At 36.7% G+C, this 18962-nt stretch overlaps 1 protein-coding gene across 9 annotated transcripts in view; it reads right to left on the bottom strand.

Annotated features, from left to right (window-relative positions):
• The window catches only part of LOC110682332, a 49784-nt gene that overhangs the window by 8442 nt on the left and 22380 nt on the right, over nt 1-18962 (bottom strand). For 8 of the 9 annotated variants that reach the window (XM_021858661.1, XM_021858662.1, XM_021858656.1 and 5 more), the window contains 26 exons: nt 18240-18371; nt 18021-18134; nt 17684-17868; nt 16146-16254; nt 15933-16076; nt 15169-15444; nt 14384-15058; nt 13534-13749; nt 11968-12071; nt 10490-10785; nt 10282-10366; nt 8537-9241; nt 8138-8456; nt 7864-8022; nt 7608-7771; nt 7262-7442; nt 6920-7192; nt 6599-6805; nt 5614-5668; nt 3972-4102; nt 2954-3895; nt 2774-2850; nt 1354-1750; nt 1153-1239; nt 370-525; nt 87-271 (listed from right to left, as the gene is read on the bottom strand). In XM_021858661.1, coding sequence (XP_021714353.1) covers nt 87-271; nt 370-525; nt 1153-1239; nt 1354-1750; nt 2774-2850; nt 2954-3895; nt 3972-4102; nt 5614-5668; nt 6599-6805; nt 6920-7192; nt 7262-7442; nt 7608-7771; nt 7864-8022; nt 8138-8456; nt 8537-9241; nt 10282-10366; nt 10490-10785; nt 11968-12071; nt 13534-13749; nt 14384-15058; nt 15169-15444; nt 15933-16076; nt 16146-16254; nt 17684-17868; nt 18021-18134; nt 18240-18371 — 6374 coding nt within the window. The remainder of the gene's footprint in view (nt 1-86; nt 272-369; nt 526-1152; nt 1240-1353; nt 1751-2773; nt 2851-2953; nt 3896-3971; nt 4103-5613; nt 5669-6598; nt 6806-6919; nt 7193-7261; nt 7443-7607; nt 7772-7863; nt 8023-8137; nt 8457-8536; nt 9242-10281; nt 10367-10489; nt 10786-11967; nt 12072-13533; nt 13750-14383; nt 15059-15168; nt 15445-15932; nt 16077-16145; nt 16255-17683; nt 17869-18020; nt 18135-18239; nt 18372-18962) is intronic. The other variant, XM_021858660.1, reaches the window with a different exon arrangement.

Here is an 18962-nt window from a genome sequence, read left to right as displayed (position 1 = left end):
CAGATGAAGACACTATTTTCATAATTGTAGTCATGATCCAGGATTCAGATATGATAATTATACCTGAAACTGGAACAAAAACATACCTGTATGGACTAGACAGTGAATTTGGACGGAAAATAACTTCATAACGCGAATTTCCAGTGCCACTTCTCACAGCTACCCTTAAAATCAACTCCTTGCTGCCTGTGTCACTTTCCAGAACAATGGACATCATTCCTTCAGACCCAACACTAAATGGTCTGCTCCACTTATAGCCATCCACCCGCAGCTGAAGCAAACAGTGAGTGTCAATAACCTTAGGGCAAAGACAAATAATGATGTTTAGAAGTCATCTTCACATAATGAAGATAAATCTACTTTCTATACCTTTAACATTTCAACTTTAGAAGATGAGTGCCATCTAATGGCTTTTGGAGGATCTGTGGGGCAAATGTGGTCCACAAATGGAGCATGACACTGCTGAATATACACACTAAAACCAACTCTATTTATATACAATGTGTGTGGCTGGAAACGAATAACCTGAAAGTTTCAAATTCACATATCATTATTTGCAACACAAACTTTTGAAGGAGAATCAAATAGGCAAAGTCAACAACACCAAAAGAACTACAGAGAGATAATACACTTTGATAAAAAAAAATGTTGGGTCAACACAGAGCAAGAAAATAAGTGAAAAATATACAGATTAACAAAATACTTAATCATTCAACTTGAATAAGAAATAGCATCTTATATTGATATCAACATTATTACAGCATTAAACATACATTTGCTTACTACTCTCAAGAAAGTAAGAAACTATGAAATATGAAATGAAGTAGCAGATCAGTTATTTGCTTTATTGTATTAAACAAAGTTCAAAATGCCTCTAATCCGTAAGACCAACCCAAACCCAAAAGTTCAGGGTCAGGGTAAGCACTATTCATCTCGTGACTCAATCCTACTTGACCTACAACAATCTGAACTCAAAGATGACCTATCCAAGTGACCAAACCTGACTTAACAAGCCTAGGTATGATTAATATCAATAACTTCCTCAAGAACACGTCAAAAAGAGCCCTTAATCAAAATAATCACGATGATTAAAAATTTACGCTTCTTGCTGGCTCAACATAAAAAGACCATCTTCAAACACAGAAGTCTTACCTTTGTTCTATCTGAAGTCATGTTCAGCTGTGCTGAAAACTTATAGTAAGATCCCTCCGAGCAAAAGGCTGTAACATCGACCCGCCCCTGATTTCACAATATTACATCATTAGTGCGGCTTCGTGTGATGCCTTTCACAGAAATGAGGAAAATAAAAAATAACTTCCACTGAAAAAGCACAAAGGATCCTAAACCCACTACCTTTTTCTCAAGCTCGACAAGTGAAATACCCGGACTGTAGTTCTCAGAATCAAAAATAGCTAGAGCAATCCCGACTTTAGGTGACAAATATGTATCATTACGAGATGTGAAGAGATGAACATTTCCACGTCCAACATAATCTTGGGGGGAGAGCATGCTGGGTACCGAGCTAGTATCCCCGATCACATCCAAGACCTGAACATTCTTCCTGGGGGCTGAATATTTTGCAGATTTAAAAATGCTACTGTCTCCATTATCAAGAGGCTCAATCTCCACCATCCGATATGCCAGAGGCAGAGAAGAATCATTAACAATCCAGTAAGGGATAAACAATCTGATGGTTTTGGGTGCAGCACTGGTGCCTCCCAAGTCACGCTCAATGCTTACACGCAGCCTCCTGTAAATCCATAAGAATACACAAAATGATAAGATCCAGAGTAACAGCAAGCGGAATAAACAAGCACCTTACATGTAATTATTTCTCTTCATAGATATAGAGGGAGATCATTTTAGATAGGAGAATGTAATTACACGTGGAATTTACGCAAAGCAGTTTTAGCTCATGTGGAAATTCAGCTAGGATGTTCGGGTCCAGGTGTGGTAATCAGATATGGATCATACTCAGGAAATTCATTTACTATTCAAAATATTGAAAAAGATAAAAAAAAAAAAAAAAAAAAAAAAAAAAAAAAAAAAAAAAAATATTACTGTTCAAATCTTGAAAAAGGTAAAAACGAAAGAAAACAAAAATTAGATAGAGAAGTAAACAGTCAATCACGCGAATTTATCCCCACTCCACATTCAAAACATAAAAAAGGGGGCAAAAGTAGATACGCAGATCTGAGTCGGGAAGTTGTCAAAGGTGGACCAGCTTTCCCATCACCGGAGAAGAATACCAGCAGGGTTAGTGGGACCAGTCTGCTCATGTTATTCTTCCACACAAAAACCACAGTGTCTTGGCTCTTGTTATAGAGGATCCAAACTTCTATGTTAGATGTATGGTTTCTGAGTGCTAATACCACTCTCTCTCCCAAAAGTCCAACACGGATCCCATATCCGCACCCAGGTCATAGAGTGTCAGCACTGGTACGTGAGGTTGTGAGCTGAGTCCAAGTATCACAGAAATTCAGAATAGATATTTCCATACGAAGCTGAAGTTTGGTGGCAAGAGAAACATATCCAACATAGTCTACTGCCCCTCTTTATTCCTAAAATTTAGACTAGAGTAGAGATGAGCTAATCAACAGCATACTAACATTTTAGCATTTCAGTGAACAGGGAAAACCACGCTCCAGAACTAAAACAGTTTCCAGACACAGCTCCAAACTTTCCCACCCCCCCCCCCCCCCGCCCCTCCCCTTCCTCCATGAGAGTTTGAATTAATTTATTACAGACAAAAAAAAAAAAAAGGTAAAAACACCTTTTAGTGTGCTGCTGAACCATCCAGAACGAGGAAACAATATCATCAGATGAGAGATCCAAGATGACAACAGATTCCTGATAAGGAAATAGTAGCTTGTCATAAAAAAACAGAGGGGTAAAAGAGCCTGCTAATATCTACTGACATGGTTTATAAAATACCAACTAGTGAGCTACATACCTTCTCCATAGTCCAACCACCCTGAACAAACAAGGAAAGATATACGGGTTTCCTGAGATCTGCAGCATTTATATTCGCACTTTTTCTGGAATAAATTTTACTCTGCTGTAGCTCAATACCTTTTCCATCTTTCTTCCTCTGCCAAATTGAGAATTCAGCTGGACAAGGAAGTCGATTCTCCAACTTTAGTGGGGAATTTATGGAAATCTTCCAATCATAAACAGGTGCATTCAACTCTGTATGATGAATTGATGCATCTATACCAACACTAAGCCAAAACTGTTGATTTTGGGTGCTGGGTATGCAACATAATAAGACATCCTTTTTCTCAAGTTCATTCAGCTTCATTGTACTCTGCCTAGAGAGCAGACCCTGTTCTGTAGGGTGTTGCTCTTTTCCGCCTGTTAAGGGGAAGCCTAGACTAGATGTAAGACCCCAAGAGTAAGATGAGCCAGACAAATCAACATAAGGACGAACACGGAGACAATCTTCAGAATCCTTAGATATGCATCTCCAAGGTAGAATATAGTTTGATCCAGGATCTAGTGTTACAATATTCTCCATTCCAAGACGAATATCTCTTGTCCTTGAATCAATCATAGATAAAGGGCACAGAGACAAGTCTAACTTAACATTGGTCTCATTGACAACAGTTGCAAGACCTCTAAAAATGGCATGCTTCTTCCCATTTCTTGTGATAACTTCCATAGCAAGAAGATTTCCCTCCAAACTTTTTGGAAAAACTGATAATGGAAGAACAGACCGAGAGCTCTCCCAAGGGCCATCAGGGCGAAGTGCAATCCAGAAACCCACATCAGAGTCAACTTCATTATTGTTAGTCGTATCCTTCTGTAAATCTACAACTAATTTTCGCTCAAAATAAGATGTAGAAACCAGCAGAGAGCCAATATTCATCACGCCTCCCTCATTTTCTTCCTGATCCTAATGAAGGAATAAGATATTATGATATATAATAATGATAATAAGCATGTACAAAATCAAAGTATGTTATACTGACCCTTCTCCTCAGTGGATGTGACACGATATTTTTAAAAGCATTTTGCTGATGCAACATCCTTGATGACGCTATCTTAGTAAGAGTACTTGAGCCATGTCCAGCAGGAAAGGATGATGCTCCAACAACTTCGCCTGTGTCCAATGATTAAACCAGGGAATTAACTTTTATAACATTTTCCACAAAAGAAACTAGATCTAGCTATATAAATTTCCCAATTATATATAATCAAAAAATGCCTATAGCAGTCCAGATTCACACAAGTCTGATGAGTCAAAAGAACCTACACTTAATGTCTAGTTTGTTGATCTGTCATGATTCATGAACAGCAATGAAACACGAGGTCATGTCACAGGTTATTCTCTTAGACCAAGTGGTGTACATGGATACTTATTTAGTTCAGATCAGTGTTACAAGGTTTGCTGTACGGAGGCCCGAATTGCGACCTGGTTCGTTGGTTCAGGTCGCTTGTGGTCGCGACTCGGATCTTGAAATTGACGACCCGATTTCGATTTCAAAGACTGAGGCTATGCTTTTGCGTTTTTAGGGTTAAAGGTTATTGACAGCTCAAAGCTCGAGTGTTGAAGCTTCAAAAATGGTGGAGAATAAAGGTTGAAGACAAACATAGGAGAGAGGAGAGAGAAATCAGTACATTGGATACTACTTTTTTTTAACTAATAAATTAAGTGAAAAGTAGGAGAGAAGTCAGAAAATTGAATTGCTTAAATTAAATATAGACAATTGGACCCCACACTCTATTAGTTTCCTCTTTGTTTTTATGACACCCACTCTTTTACAGTTTTACTTACCCTTGGTAATTAAAAAATATCAGATACAATTGACCCAAGGGCAAGAAAATATTTTTAATTTTTCAAAATACAAGTATATACTTCTTTGTATTTCATTCATATATACTCCATATTTATTATGAAATCGTACCCATTGTACCGGAATCACCAAAGGGCAACGTTCCGTGTATTCGTTTTCGTACCACGTTTCGAATCGTACCCCGTACCTTGTAACATTGGTTCAGATATAAGGTAAATCACCTCCACTTAGACCACTAGGCTTTATTTTAATTTTTATCATACATGTGAAACCAAGCAACTATGATTTAAAAAAGATGATAAAAGTTATAGAACCATAAACCCTTTATTCTAGCAAGTATACTTTTTTCATTGAGTCAAGGGGGTGCCTCCCACTCATAGTCAATTATCACTATATAGTTGATACTATATAGTAGCATATTAGCTAAACATCTTAAATACAAGGCATATTTAAACCTTTGCAATCAGTCTTCATGTTCAACTAAGCAGCTAAACACTAGTAGAGAAATGTGACATGAAATCTAAAAAAAACCCTATGCAAATGGATTCCTATTAGCCCAAAGGATGAACACACACAAGATACCTAAGTAACTCCATAGAGGACTCCTCTCCCCTCTTTCCTCCCCCCCCCCCCTCCCTCTTCCCCATGACACACATACGCAAATAATATTATATCAACTATCACCATCTCAACGTCCACCTGGCACTGAACAAACTAAAGCAATTGGTAACAGCTTAAGCAAATATACAATCCTGATATCACAACCAACAAACTTCTAAAGATGAATAAAAACAGCTACAATAGAAGTAATGCATACCTTTCCCGGCTTTAGCAGCAAGGTTGGTGACTTCTGCTTCCAGTTTAGCAGTACCCTGTCAAATTGCAAGATAAATTATAAAACAAAAAAGGTATATTTGTGAGCAATAGAAGGGAAGCATGTCAAATAAAGTAAAGATCTTTTATGAGCATTGTAACACAGGAGAGTCAAGTTGTAAATTATTTGATGATAGAACAAACAGTTTAATTCATTTGACAGGAGAGTCAAGTTGTAAATTATTTGATGATAGAACAAACAGTTTAATTCATTTGACAGCCTACCAGATAAACACATGTGTGTGTGTGTGTGTGTGTGTGTGTGTGTGTGTGTGTGTGTGAAAGAGAGAGAGAAAGATTTCTCTCTCTCTCTCTCTCTCTCTCTCAAGAGAGAGGGGGTTTCTCTCTCACATTAAATCATCCCTCCTAACTATTTTCAGTCAACATCCTTGGTCTTCGCTCTTGCTCACAACATGCTTAACGACCTTAAGAGCCAAAATTTCCACACTAGTTGAGAAAAGCACTCACCATTTAGTACACATTTTCTTTCAAATGATGCTTCAATAAATAGATCAAGATTTAACGGGACCCTAAATCTGAAAGTTTGCAATATCCCTTGGGCGTTTGTGGATGATAAGGAATGGTTTAAATTTCAGAAGAAGAAAATCAAGTAGTGACGTTAATTAGGATAGAGTGGTATTTGGGAGTGTTTTGCTTAAGTGATATTCGGCATAATTGACACACACAACTTTTGCGAATGTTGGTATGAATTTCTGGATGTTTTATTTTGAGGAGCATCCAATATGATTTTGACTGTCTAAAAATCTTTGTTGACATTGATTTCAGTTTCAAATTTGTTTCATACATATTTTTTGTGATTCCATATGCAAAATATTCCGGATGAGTACTTACCCCTCAGCATTTCCAAAGTTTCATAGAGAATTTAACACCATCCCTAACATGAGCAATGAGAATATGCATAGAGATACCTTTTGAGGAACTTCAAATATGAAAAGCTCATCCCACTTGGCAGTGCCCAGATCAGCATCAAGAGCTTTTGTTATGAACGGTCTAACACATTTAGTCCGCGCACTCTGAGGGAAGAACTTCTGTTGATCAGTTGGTGGGTTGTCCACAACAAGACGCAGAGCACAGAAAAAGTTATGGCTATTGCCATCATCAACAATGGGTATATCCTGCATTATTTCATAAAGAAGTCAGGTCTTTCCTTCAGAGGCTGGGCAACCACACAAAGGCAGTTATTAACTTATAATAGTATCTCAGATTAAATTTTTATAAGACTATCACACCTTTGCTTCTAATACTCTGACAGCAATGTAATAGCGCGATTCCCCATTTTTGTCAGTGACATTTAATTTATCAGAAAGCCGAGGAGGTGGAAGCCAGACTGCAGTGGATCTATTATCATGTAAAACTTCAACTGTATTGGAGTTCTGCTCAAGCTTCTTGATATAAATATCACACCCAAGCTTATTTTCCACAACTATAGTCTTAAGATCATCTTCATCTAATGCAGAAAGAGATAAACCATCTTCACCTCTCTGATGAAGAAGAACTGATTCCTGCAAGTTGCTAAGCATAAGACTTCTACTAACAGCCATAATAAACATAATCTCCAGCTTTTAAATTACCTCATTCAACTTCTCTGCTCTAAGCTCAACTTCTCTCTGCCTTTTCCAAGAAACAACGGCCTCTGCAAAAGAATCAAGGTTGGCAGCACTGATATTTAGGTTTAAGATAGTGGTAGCAGCGATGCGCAGTGTCTTCCCAAGTCCCGGAGTTTGATGAGTACTGGTATCATAAGTGTCAAACCTCCAAGGAATAGAAAACAAATATCAGCTTCAAATTTGGGTTTAGATAGAATAAGAGATCAGAAGCGTCAAGGGAAAAAAAGAATAATGGATTTCAATTGACCACAACAATTCGAATATTATGTCCACATGAGTCGATCAAAGTATTTAAGCCACAAAGTATTACTTGAAAATTCCTTCAAATGGCTCCAAAAATGGTTCCCAGGCCTCTAACTGTGTATTAAAAGTTGATGCAGCCATTGAACAGATAAGTACTGAACTCATAACTTCAAATCGGCCATGGGCTACAAGCTTAATATTGTTGAAGGTCGCGTCAAAAAAAGGTGTCATCTGAAAGGCAATTGTCAAAGAATATCAGAATGCATAAACATGAAAAAGCAAAAATGATAAATTAGTGCTTCAAAGCATTTGTGTCAACTTACCATTCCGCCCAAGCTATCAAGAATAGTAACGGATAAACACCCTAGCTTCATCTCAGATGTCACATTTTCTCGTACCTTTGGCTTCACAGAATCTCCAATTGAGAGTGCCAAGCGACTTGATGGCTTTTTCAAATCAGAACGTGCCAAGAATGTAGAAGCCTAACCAGTAAAAAGGGATAATAATCAATCTAAAGTGATTCAGCACCATATGCAAATTCACACATCAACACAATTAGAAAAAAATAATAAATAAATTTAAACAATATAATCAAACCTGATTATCAACTTTCCATATACTCCAGCACTGAGATGCTTTTAAACTTGAAGATCTAGCAACAGGCACCTCAATAATACTGGCTGGGCCAACAAGATCAATTCTAGGACAGCAAAATGATTCAACTCTTGGTGGCTCATCTGTTCTAGTAACAATGCATCCCATAGCAGCATAACCTGGGGGAGCAACTGGATACCAGAAGAAAGCTTCATCCACACCTTTCCCAAAAATCTGAGCAACTTTTGTGAATTTTACAGGCTTTGCGGAGATTTCTGGATTATCAGCCAAGAAAATAATGCCAAGTGTAGGTGGCTCTAACCTGAAAAGATAAGTATTTGATTAGTTGAACACCTATGCTATGATTGACAAAAATAGCAAATGGAGATAAGAGAACCAGACCCATCTGTTATGCAATCACCCAAAATGGCATAACCAGGCCGAGGTATAGGCCTCCATATTGAAACTGTCCGTCTAAATTCTCCACCTTTGTCCCACCAGATCCTTTCAAAATTCGGGACAGACATGAAACATTTGTGTGAAACTCGAGATCTAAGGATGTCCCATCCACTGGAACTTGAATTTTGCTTGCTTCCCTGAGAAACTGCTGGTTCATCTTCATGGCAGAGCTTTGAGGCAGGCTTCGAATAAGAAGAATGATGCCGGTAAGCCCTCCATTTAAGACAAGGGATCAGGTCATAGCAGAATTGTTTGGAAGGACAGTCAGCAGAAGGATGAGAATAAAAGGAGCCAAGAATATTATCTAGACGCCAAATGCTAAAACCAGATGGGAAACACGAATTGGATGGCAGGTTTAACAAACATTCTGAATATGAAGTTGATGTTACAAGATCAGCTCGTATGCAGTGAACAACGTGATTTGGTGGGGGTTGATCTCCAACATTAACTGCACAACCTAAGGCTGTGTATCCTGGTGGGGCGATTGGAAACCACAGAGAACACTCACTTTTTGCACCTGCACTCTGTTCAGTTTTATCGATTTCTAAAATTTCAGAAAGCAATCCAATCAATTTGAAACCCAATGGTTTCCTTACACGTCCGTAAGTATTATAAACTGCCATCATTGCCTGTGAAGGAGGAATAGACCTGAAAAGGCACAAACAGTTTTACGATCATTAGGGATGCACAGCATTTAAAATAAACAGTTTAACATCACAATTGCTTTAAGTCCCTCCACACCCATCAGGTGAGGAGTAAAGAAGCCCCGTGCATGTTAATCTTATACAATAACAACAGTCCCAAATTGTTAATCATATCCTATATATAAAGTGAAAGGGTCTTTTAAGTGATAAATTCCACTATTTCCAAATTATTCCTCTCAAGTTGCAAAACTACCTCTCTTATTTACAATTGTCCTATCATAACTACCTTATAATAACCACTCCCTTTTTTCCACGTAAATTTATATCTTCAATTGTATTCCCCATAGAAAGGAAAAAAAAAAAAAAATTGCTCTTGATTTTTTTTTTTTAAGAATAAGAAAACTACTCCTAATTTTGCTCATTGATGTTTTTTTTTTTTTTTTTTTTCGTTCTCATGGTTTTAGTATATATTTAGTCTATATGCACAGTTTCAAAAATTGCTGGTCATTCCAGGATGATGGCGGGCGTCGGTTAATTTGTTTTTTCTTATACTGTACACGCATAGCGTGTATCTCTTAGCTTGTACAGTTAAAGTGAAAAAAGCATCAATTGTTAAAAGCTTCACAAAAAATTTATGAGTGTACAGCATAATAGCAGTCAAAGGACATAAAAAAAAAGTCAAAAGGTTTAGAAGAATAGGAAACAATATTAAAAAGTCAGGCGAATGGAACCAGAGAATTATATCATGATGTTGCTTTACCTGTTTAAGGAAACAACTGTTACAAATACAGTAGAATGTGTAATAAGAATTATAACACAGAGTGAGAGAAAATTATTAAAAAAGAAAAGAAAAAAAAAAGAATTAAAGGGATCACATAACTCTTTCACAAGGAAAGTTAGGTAGTCATCAACAAGAATAAATGAAGACTTAAAACACTTAGAAGTCACCAAACACAAATACATAAGGGACACTTCTGATTGTGCTATAAAGATATGAATGAATCATGTGCAATGCCTCAAACACAGATCAATTCTTGTTATTACCTTGATGTGACACAATCTCCTAGAATTACATAATTTGAAGGAGCACGAGGCCTCCAAAATGTTAGGTTGCACTGAGGTCCATTTTCTGTAAATACAAGAAACAAACTCAGGTAAAGAATAAGTGTGACCCCCTAACTAGCTAAAATGTTGACAGTTGACATAGAACATATTTGAAAGTAAGGAGGATTTATATCCTGGGATTAGTTACCTTTGGGTGACACCCATATACGTTCAAAGTTAGTGCAGGATGCCAGAGGATTAGCATCTCCAAACTGCAGTGCACTAGACACCTGAGTTTGGAGGTTAAGTAAGAGTGATATGATACTAAGAGAAAGATGTAGGTGCAAATCCGTGGAGGAGAGAGATATATTGGTTTTTTCTTTCACAGAGGTGTAACCTCCTAAAACATCCACAGGACTAAGAACAACAAGTCCTGATCCAGCCTCAATGGTTAAGTCCTTCAGAAGTGCACGGATCCATGTACCATCTTCCTGTGACGCATACCTGAGCAAATCGATATCTATATGATTAGAATAATTTATCCATAAAAAATGTCAAAGAGAGATGAAAACAAAATTAATAATTAGTTCTTAAAAATAGGCCAAAGGAAAAAAGAAATGAAAGGATGAAGATATATGTTGCTTCTATTTGATACAAACATATTAGCAAAACATCGTTCATGATAATGACCGACCAAAGATGAGGAAAGACGAGTCTTGAAAATGGAGAGCACCACCAGCTAGTAATGAAGTCCGAAAAAATTTCAATGAACCATTTGTTACTTATTGACCAAAGAGGAGGCTGTGCTAACAAACTTATGGAGATCTAAAGGCAAAGCTACTGTAAACTTATGGATTTGTTGATGATGGTCCTCTCAAAAGAATGATTCTTCTCTCCTAGACTCTTTAAGACATAAGAGAAAGGTATTGAGGTTTAATATAACATATAGCTGTATTAGGCCAATACCTATACCAATTCCAGGGCAGATCCACAATTAGATCCCTTCGGTATACCATTGCCTTATCCAGTAAAGTCACCAACATATAGAGCAGGGAAAAAAAGATAGCAGGACCCAATATTTTTTTATAATATGGTAGTGGTTCGCCATTGGGTGTTAGCTCATAGTATTACCCACGTGCATATAATTTGCCACAACTATTGACCCTCATAGAAGTCATTGTCAAATATAGCTGAAACTTAATGTTATTCATGTCTAGCATACTCTTTATTTTTATTTTTTTAACTGACACATATTTACCTTTTTGCATAATTTCAATGCACAACATTTACTAAAAACATATGCTACACATTATGTGCAACAAGCCAACAGATGCTACACATTACATTGACTTCAGTGCGCTTTCATCCAGTTCAATCAAGGGTTCTTTGACCTATTATTTCTTGTTGCTATATTTGAGCTCAAACGTTTGGTGGGGCCTTTGATCCTTTTATGAGCAGGAAAACGGCCAAATGAAAGATGGGAAAAGCACATAACAAAAATCAGGGAAAATTTGCACTCAAAATTTGTGATATAACCCAAATAATCATAACAGATGTGATGCTTCAGCGTACACGAAAATACATTCATGCAACGTATCGTAAAACACGCTTGTTGACAATTCAACAATGCATCTTTATGATAAAGAACGAAGCATAACAAAAATAATATAAATAAAAGGCACTCACATAAAGCTTAGATCAAACTTGGCTCGAACTAGCTTCTCGCTATATGGGGAATCATCTAGAGATGACTTAGTTCCATCATAAAAAGTCAGTTCTGGAGAGACAACCTACACATAAAACAACAATAATTTCAAATTAATACCAGCAACATTATAAGGACTTTCCATATTCAGTGCGGATCTAGGGGGTACATAGAGTTACAACTGTAAACCCATTCCGCGAAAAAAAAAAAAAAAAAAAAAAAAAAAGATACAAAAAGAGACCACCTATACCTAATAGGCGGTCTCTTAGGTAATGTTATCAGTAGTCTACCACAACATCCTAATCAGCGCGCCTTTTTTGTACAAGTATTAAATTCTAAGAGACCGCCTATTTAAAAACTGGTCTCAGGCAGTCTCTTAGATGTTATATATTCCACAATAGTGCTATTGAACAAAGAAACCTGTTGTTACAATAACAGGTCTCTTAGGTGATATTGTGTATTTTTCCAATTTGTATTTTTGATCAAAGAGATCTATTGGTACCTAACAGGTTGCTTAGACAATCTCTTTTTAAGAAGATATTTCGTTACTCAATTATAAGCCTTGTTGTCGAAATATAGGGTGTATATTACACGCAAATACTAATACAATAGTTAAATGGTTTATTAACTCAAAATTTACTTAAGAAATAATTATTACGCTTACGCTCCACATATTACTTTGTATTTTGTAATTTTTTTATTTAACTTAATTTCGTACCCCATTACCCAAATCCTTGATCCGCCACTCTCCATATTACAACATAATGCACCCCATGAAATGCATGTATCATGATGAAATGATTGGACAGCTGGATGAAAATAAGCTCCATGCCGTTCATTTAATTGGCCCTTTTTTGGACGGCTCCTTATGGCGATTTATGTTAGCCGACCCCAAATCATTTTGGGACCAAGGCTTTGTTATGGCTACAATTCCATTTTCATTTCTTCCATTAAGTTGGTTGAATTCCATCTCTCTTCCATCATAGGTAATAAATTTTTACTGTTTACCCTTACCTACCCAAGACAAAGTACCCACGGTCCCACATGCATATAAATGGATCTAAGATATAAGTACTCTATATCAAACTTCCACCAGCATACAGCCAAATTTATACCCTCTCCTCCTAGTTATGTGTGCAAGAAGTGACAGAAACTAACTAAAAGGGACTGGAGGAAGTATTAAAAATGTACAGTACAGCCTAACAGAAGTTTAAAATCAATGCTTATGAGTAAAGACAACCCAGTTAACCACATAGAAACACAAGTCATTAGCCATTGATATGAAGAGAAACTTTAATCTATACATCAGCCCAAATCAGAATATCAACGCTCTTATTTTAACAGATAAAGCTAAATGCCAAGTAAAATCATCAAAGATCACTTTGTAAGCTTCAGACATCAGAGCATAACAATAGCAGAGAAATCATGAAAATCCCATACAGTAAAACTGAGGCTACTAGGCTAGACAAGAACTGTCCAGGGAAAATAGAACAGAAAGATGCAAGAAGCAGCATGCATACACAAGCATCAGAAAGCAGAAATCTTACCTGAGCCTCAAAGGTAAAGCTTTGGATAGACTTCGATCCATCATCTCGTCCGCTTGAAGAGTATGATATGTAAGATAATCCACTATCATTCTGTAGATCATTACTCTCATCAGATATATTACTTTCAAGAAACTTAATATCAACACCATCCTCTGGAGATGCTGAATAGCTGCTGTCATTGCTCAAATACGTATAATTCCTCAAGAGTGACCCATTCTGATAATTCAAAATTTTAATGAAGCAGTTAGCTTTCTCTAACAATAAGACAATGAAACGTTCAGTCACTCTCTCAAAACTGCTATCCATGAAACTTCGGTTTAAATAGCTCAATTTTAAATTCCACAAAAAATGATATTTCCCAATTTAAAAAAAAAAAGGACATTATCCAACAAACAAAATTTAACATGCAACGCTAGTTCAGGAAAAAAAAAATTGCGTAATACAAAACCTTCAGCTCAAAAGCAAACAAGCCTAAAACTCAAATAAAAGTGACCTAGATTTAAGATAATGAACCTGAAAATTGACCTAGAGTTGTAATAATAAACCTAACATTAGAAAAGGTGAATAGAATAGTTAAACAATATGAGTCTTGACTACAAGAAATGAGCAAGCAAAAAATTGCACCTTCAGTTCAAAAAAATGAACAGGAAAAATATGAATTGACTTCTTTCATTGTGAAAAAAATGAACAAAGGGCATTAATGAGGTGTCATCCAAGTATAAAAGGGCAAGCTAGTCACAGATTAGGGTAGCTACAACACACAAAAGGACAAACAATCACTTACTAAATATTTCATAGCACATCCTGTCTTCGGATAAAATAAATAAACAAAATACAGATCTTACAGTACCTCGATTTTCACATTCACAAACCGCAATCGCTTTCCACAACCAATAACAATTATAGGCTGAAATCTTGGAAACTGACTTTCCTTCATATCAGTGTCCTCCTTCAAACATATCGTCCTCCCACAACCATCATAGACATAGTCCTCAATCCCTGGAGCATCTGCAATCAATTGTCGACTTGAAGACAGTTGAATAACCTCTTCTTGCTGCCTGTAGACAGCAGATTGAAGTACAATGCTGTGGCTTTTGCGGATCGGATCATTATTTGGATCCATCGATTCCTCCCTTCCAGTTATACTTCCTACAGATGGAACAAAAAATTCTGCAACAGCAATAAGGAAATCCGGTACAACCAATATTCTTGGTTGTTGTACCCGCACCACTGAAGATTGGGATGATGCTCTCCATCGATAGTCTAACAAAAACATTGTTGACGTTGGCATTTCAAGGGCAGAAGAATCTCTAGACTGAGTTCTCATATAATTTCTATCAATGATAGACGAAGCACTTCCCGAAGCAGAAACCTGTTTTCCGACATCTGATGACGATCCAAGCATCAGTCGCATTTCAGGCTTTGCATCAGGACGAACATCCACGATAGAGAATTTGGGGATAGTGACATAAAGGTCCGCTTCAGACAAGGAAGTCATTCTGTAAGACACCCAAAGACCTTCTAACTGCAAACAAATATAGGAAGGAATCATAAAAGGAAAAGCATGTGCAAAGTAGTTAGGATATTAAGAAGAGAGCATAATCCTCTAAAAATTCATGTAATTTCAATACTAACGCTGATATGAGCTAAAGTTGATTCTTCATGGATCCCAGTGCATAGTTCTAGTAAAGCATATTTAATTTCTACAGCCACAATGGATACTGTACGGGATAGAAAATTTTGACTGTTCGCATTGACTCTATCAACCAGCAGTTTCATTGTATCCTGAGGATCAGATTTGCTTGCACGAAAACTTGGAGGAAGTTTTGGTTCCTCGTTCATATTAGTGTAAGCACAGTTCAATATAACATTATACTCTTTGTCTGACATGACACCATGCAATGAATCAACCTGTTGTCAAAAAATTGTAGTAAGAAAGAGAGAGGACAAAACATAAGATTAACTATTTATAAAAATATGCAAAAGATTGTCAGCAATCATAGCACTTCTGTTTTACTTCTCTTTCTTTTCTACCACATGAACATATGCACACCTCAATATTTATTGCCAATCCCTACTCCCACCAATCCTTCCCTTCACTGACATCAACACTACAATGAGAGCAGGCAATAAGTAGGAGCATCGTCATACAAGAACATAATGATATTTTTAAGTGGTGAGACATGTCACATAAGGGGATTCAAGTCATTTGATAGACTTTCCAGAAATATTTAGGAGCACAATGGCCAAACCTACCAACAGGTCATGTATCAAAAACCAAAAACACGTAAGGTTTCACCATTGGAAGCCTAACCCATGCACAGTCAACCATTTAGAAATATCATATTATCAGCTAGACAGATAGGAAAGAGAAAAAAAAAGGTAATTGTAAATATTACCTGAACTTCTATAGAGTGTGTGGGAACCTTACGGAAAACATCCCTTAGACTGCGACGGACACAAATAACAAGTCCATGACCTTCACGCATCATTGGTCTTCCAAGGCTACCATCAATTCCCACAGAAAGGTTGATTCCTAGGACCTGCAGGTCAAATTGAGATCAATAAAGTAAAAGATGCTGACCCTTGGAATAGGAGGACAGCAAGCTCACCTCAGCACGAAGAACATCAAGGTGGACAGCAGAAGGATCCCTGTCAGGACATCCATGCCAGCTAAATTCATTTCTAATTTTTAGCTGACCCAAGTCAAGCTGCATAAAACTGCAGAAAGTACAAGATGATAAGTACACATAAGAACACTGCCATAAATTTTGCAAACAAATCTCTACGTGTGCATTAAGTACACAAAAGGACACTGCCATAAGTTCTGCAAACAAATTTCACTGTGTGCAACCATTTGGAATCTGACACTACCTAATTTGATGGGACATAATACAAAAGGTCAGAAAGATCACAGTATAAGAAAAGCTATTTACAAAGTATAAGTTAGCGAAAGCACACAGGACAATCTATTTAAGCACACATCTTAGCGAATTACCTATAAATTCAATTCATAAATTACAACACGAAGTGCGCAATAAGATCAGTAAAGAATATTAATCTATTAATAATTTACTATATGTTGCCTTACACACCAAGTAGAGGCATTCAATACAATTCCTAATGTATTAATTAGGAATAAATGATAAATTCACAAGGCAATCAGTTTAATAATAATAATAATATATAAACCTTAATGCATCTAGTTTTAGCTTCTCAGCAGGCCATTAGGGCTACATGCTTACACATATAATTTTCAATTTATTAACAGCTAAGTTGTTTTTAAAGTAGATCAGGACCTTGCTAAAAATATTGCTTTTTTATTAACTGATCGCCTTATGCATAATGAACTTTGACTGTAATGCTAACCGACAAAAAGATATAGCAAGAGGCTAAATCACTTAAACATAAACCTCCCATCAAGATAAACACAAGTAAATTAAACCAGGTAGCAGAACAGCATCCAAGGATATAGATGACAGTTGACTAACCCCTAAGAGCTAATCATAATACAACAGCCAAAAAGCTCGAAGTAACAAGATCCAACCCCCCCCCCCCCCTCTTCTTATTCAAAACACCTGAATTTTGGCTTGCGACAATAAACTATGTAAAAGAGAGAGATCTGATGCTCAAAAGCAAGCAAATGCAAAAGCAGGAGCTCATCACTGTCCAAGCCATCTGCCAATTTTATCTAAAGAATGCTGAGAATTAATTGAAAATATGTTGTTTGCTCTACTAAATTAACTGTCAATGTGGAAAAGGATCAGCAAATCCCCCTTGTGCAATGTATTTTTGCACTTTTTGAAGAACAAAAGAATAATGAATCTTTTCTTTGTCTACAAAGTGTGGCAGGATTAGTTGAGGAGTAGAGTAAATAATTCTTTAAGAAAATAGCCTAGCGATTCCAAAATTCAAAACATTCTTTAAAATGGTCATACCAAATAATTCCCTAATCATATTTGTTCCTAAATTTTAACATCAAATTGCTTCTCAGGAAAACCAACAAGTATAGATTAGTGTGTGAAGAAGTTCTACACCAAGACCATTCCAGCGACTTAGTGATTGAACCCTAACCATCGCAAATGGATAAAAGGCATACGTTATACATACACAACTTCCCAAAAAAAAAACTCATATGATAAGTACTAACTCTTTGCTCATAGAATGCTTTGGGATAATTATAATAGGAGTGTCCAACGACAGATCCAGCTTCACAGCTGTGGCTCCATCAATCTCATGTTTTCGAATCATCCACTCAAAACCACCAACTTTATCAGCGAACTTAATGACTTCCTCTTTATGGGGGGTCGCAAGTTCCATGAAGTACACTGTTATCTGCAGTTGTTTGAGAAGTTAAAAGCATAACCTTTGACATGAGAATGATGATAGTTCACAATACATAGATACATTAGAAGAGAGTGTCAGTACAGTCAGGCAATTCTGACCCAAAATAGCCGGTAAGGATAGGTACCCAAAATCAGTCTCACCTCTCGGATAAACCTGTAGAGAAAAACTATGCGAACAGCAGATAGACGACCAGTAAGGCTATAATCATATCCTTCATAATCATCATCTTCAGCACTGTAAGATTTGAATGCAAACTGAAAAAAATAGTACATATAATGCATAAGATACAAGCTTAACACTAATCTAGAAAAACATATAGAAGATAAAAATTAGTAGAGTTAATTAAACAGTAGATTTACCTTAATAAGTGATTCAGCACCTGGATTGCGAATGTCACAAAGCCAATTCCAACAGTGCTCAACACCTAGAGACATATCACGCAGCCTCAAATTTCCCAGTGTGCCCTCAATGGATATAGAACATGGATGAACCTAGTAAAGTCTAGATGTGTCACATAGCTTACTAGAACAAAACTGCAGAATGCAGATTTAAATGAAACCATACATATAGTTTATTCAAGAACAGAATTGCAGATATTCGCCTTGAAATCAAGCATGTAATTTGTGAGTAAATAATACAATGTAGCTTTAAAAGCCAGGCAACAATGATGGTCCTGCATGAGTGCGTGATATATAGCACACTTCACTAAAAAGGAGATTTCAAAGGGCAGTTTGTGACAGAAATTCAAAACAATCATACAGTTACAGGCTTACAGCAACACACACATGGAAGAGCCTCACTATCCATTCTATAAGCACTAAGTAAATCAAAATGTAAATAAGTACAGACAAAAAGTGAGCTGCTAAGGCACCTCTGAGGATGATGGGATGGAATGAGTAATAAAAAGTCAAGCTACTCTACTTGAGACAGCACGAACCATAATGAATTAGCAAAAAATTAGTTGTCTAGATTTAGTCTGGGTAACTGAACCTTTCTAAAAGCATTCATTATATTTAAGGTCCGTTCACAACATAAGAATTCTGTAAAAATTAATTCAGCGAAAATTGTTGACATTAAAGAAT

The sequence above is a fragment of the Chenopodium quinoa genome, unplaced genomic scaffold, assembly GCF_001683475.1.
Source record: "Chenopodium quinoa cultivar QQ74 unplaced genomic scaffold, ASM168347v1, whole genome shotgun sequence".
Classification (NCBI taxonomy): Eukaryota; Viridiplantae; Streptophyta; class Magnoliopsida; order Caryophyllales; family Amaranthaceae; genus Chenopodium; species Chenopodium quinoa.
This window is presented reverse-complemented; position numbering and strand designations above follow the sequence as displayed.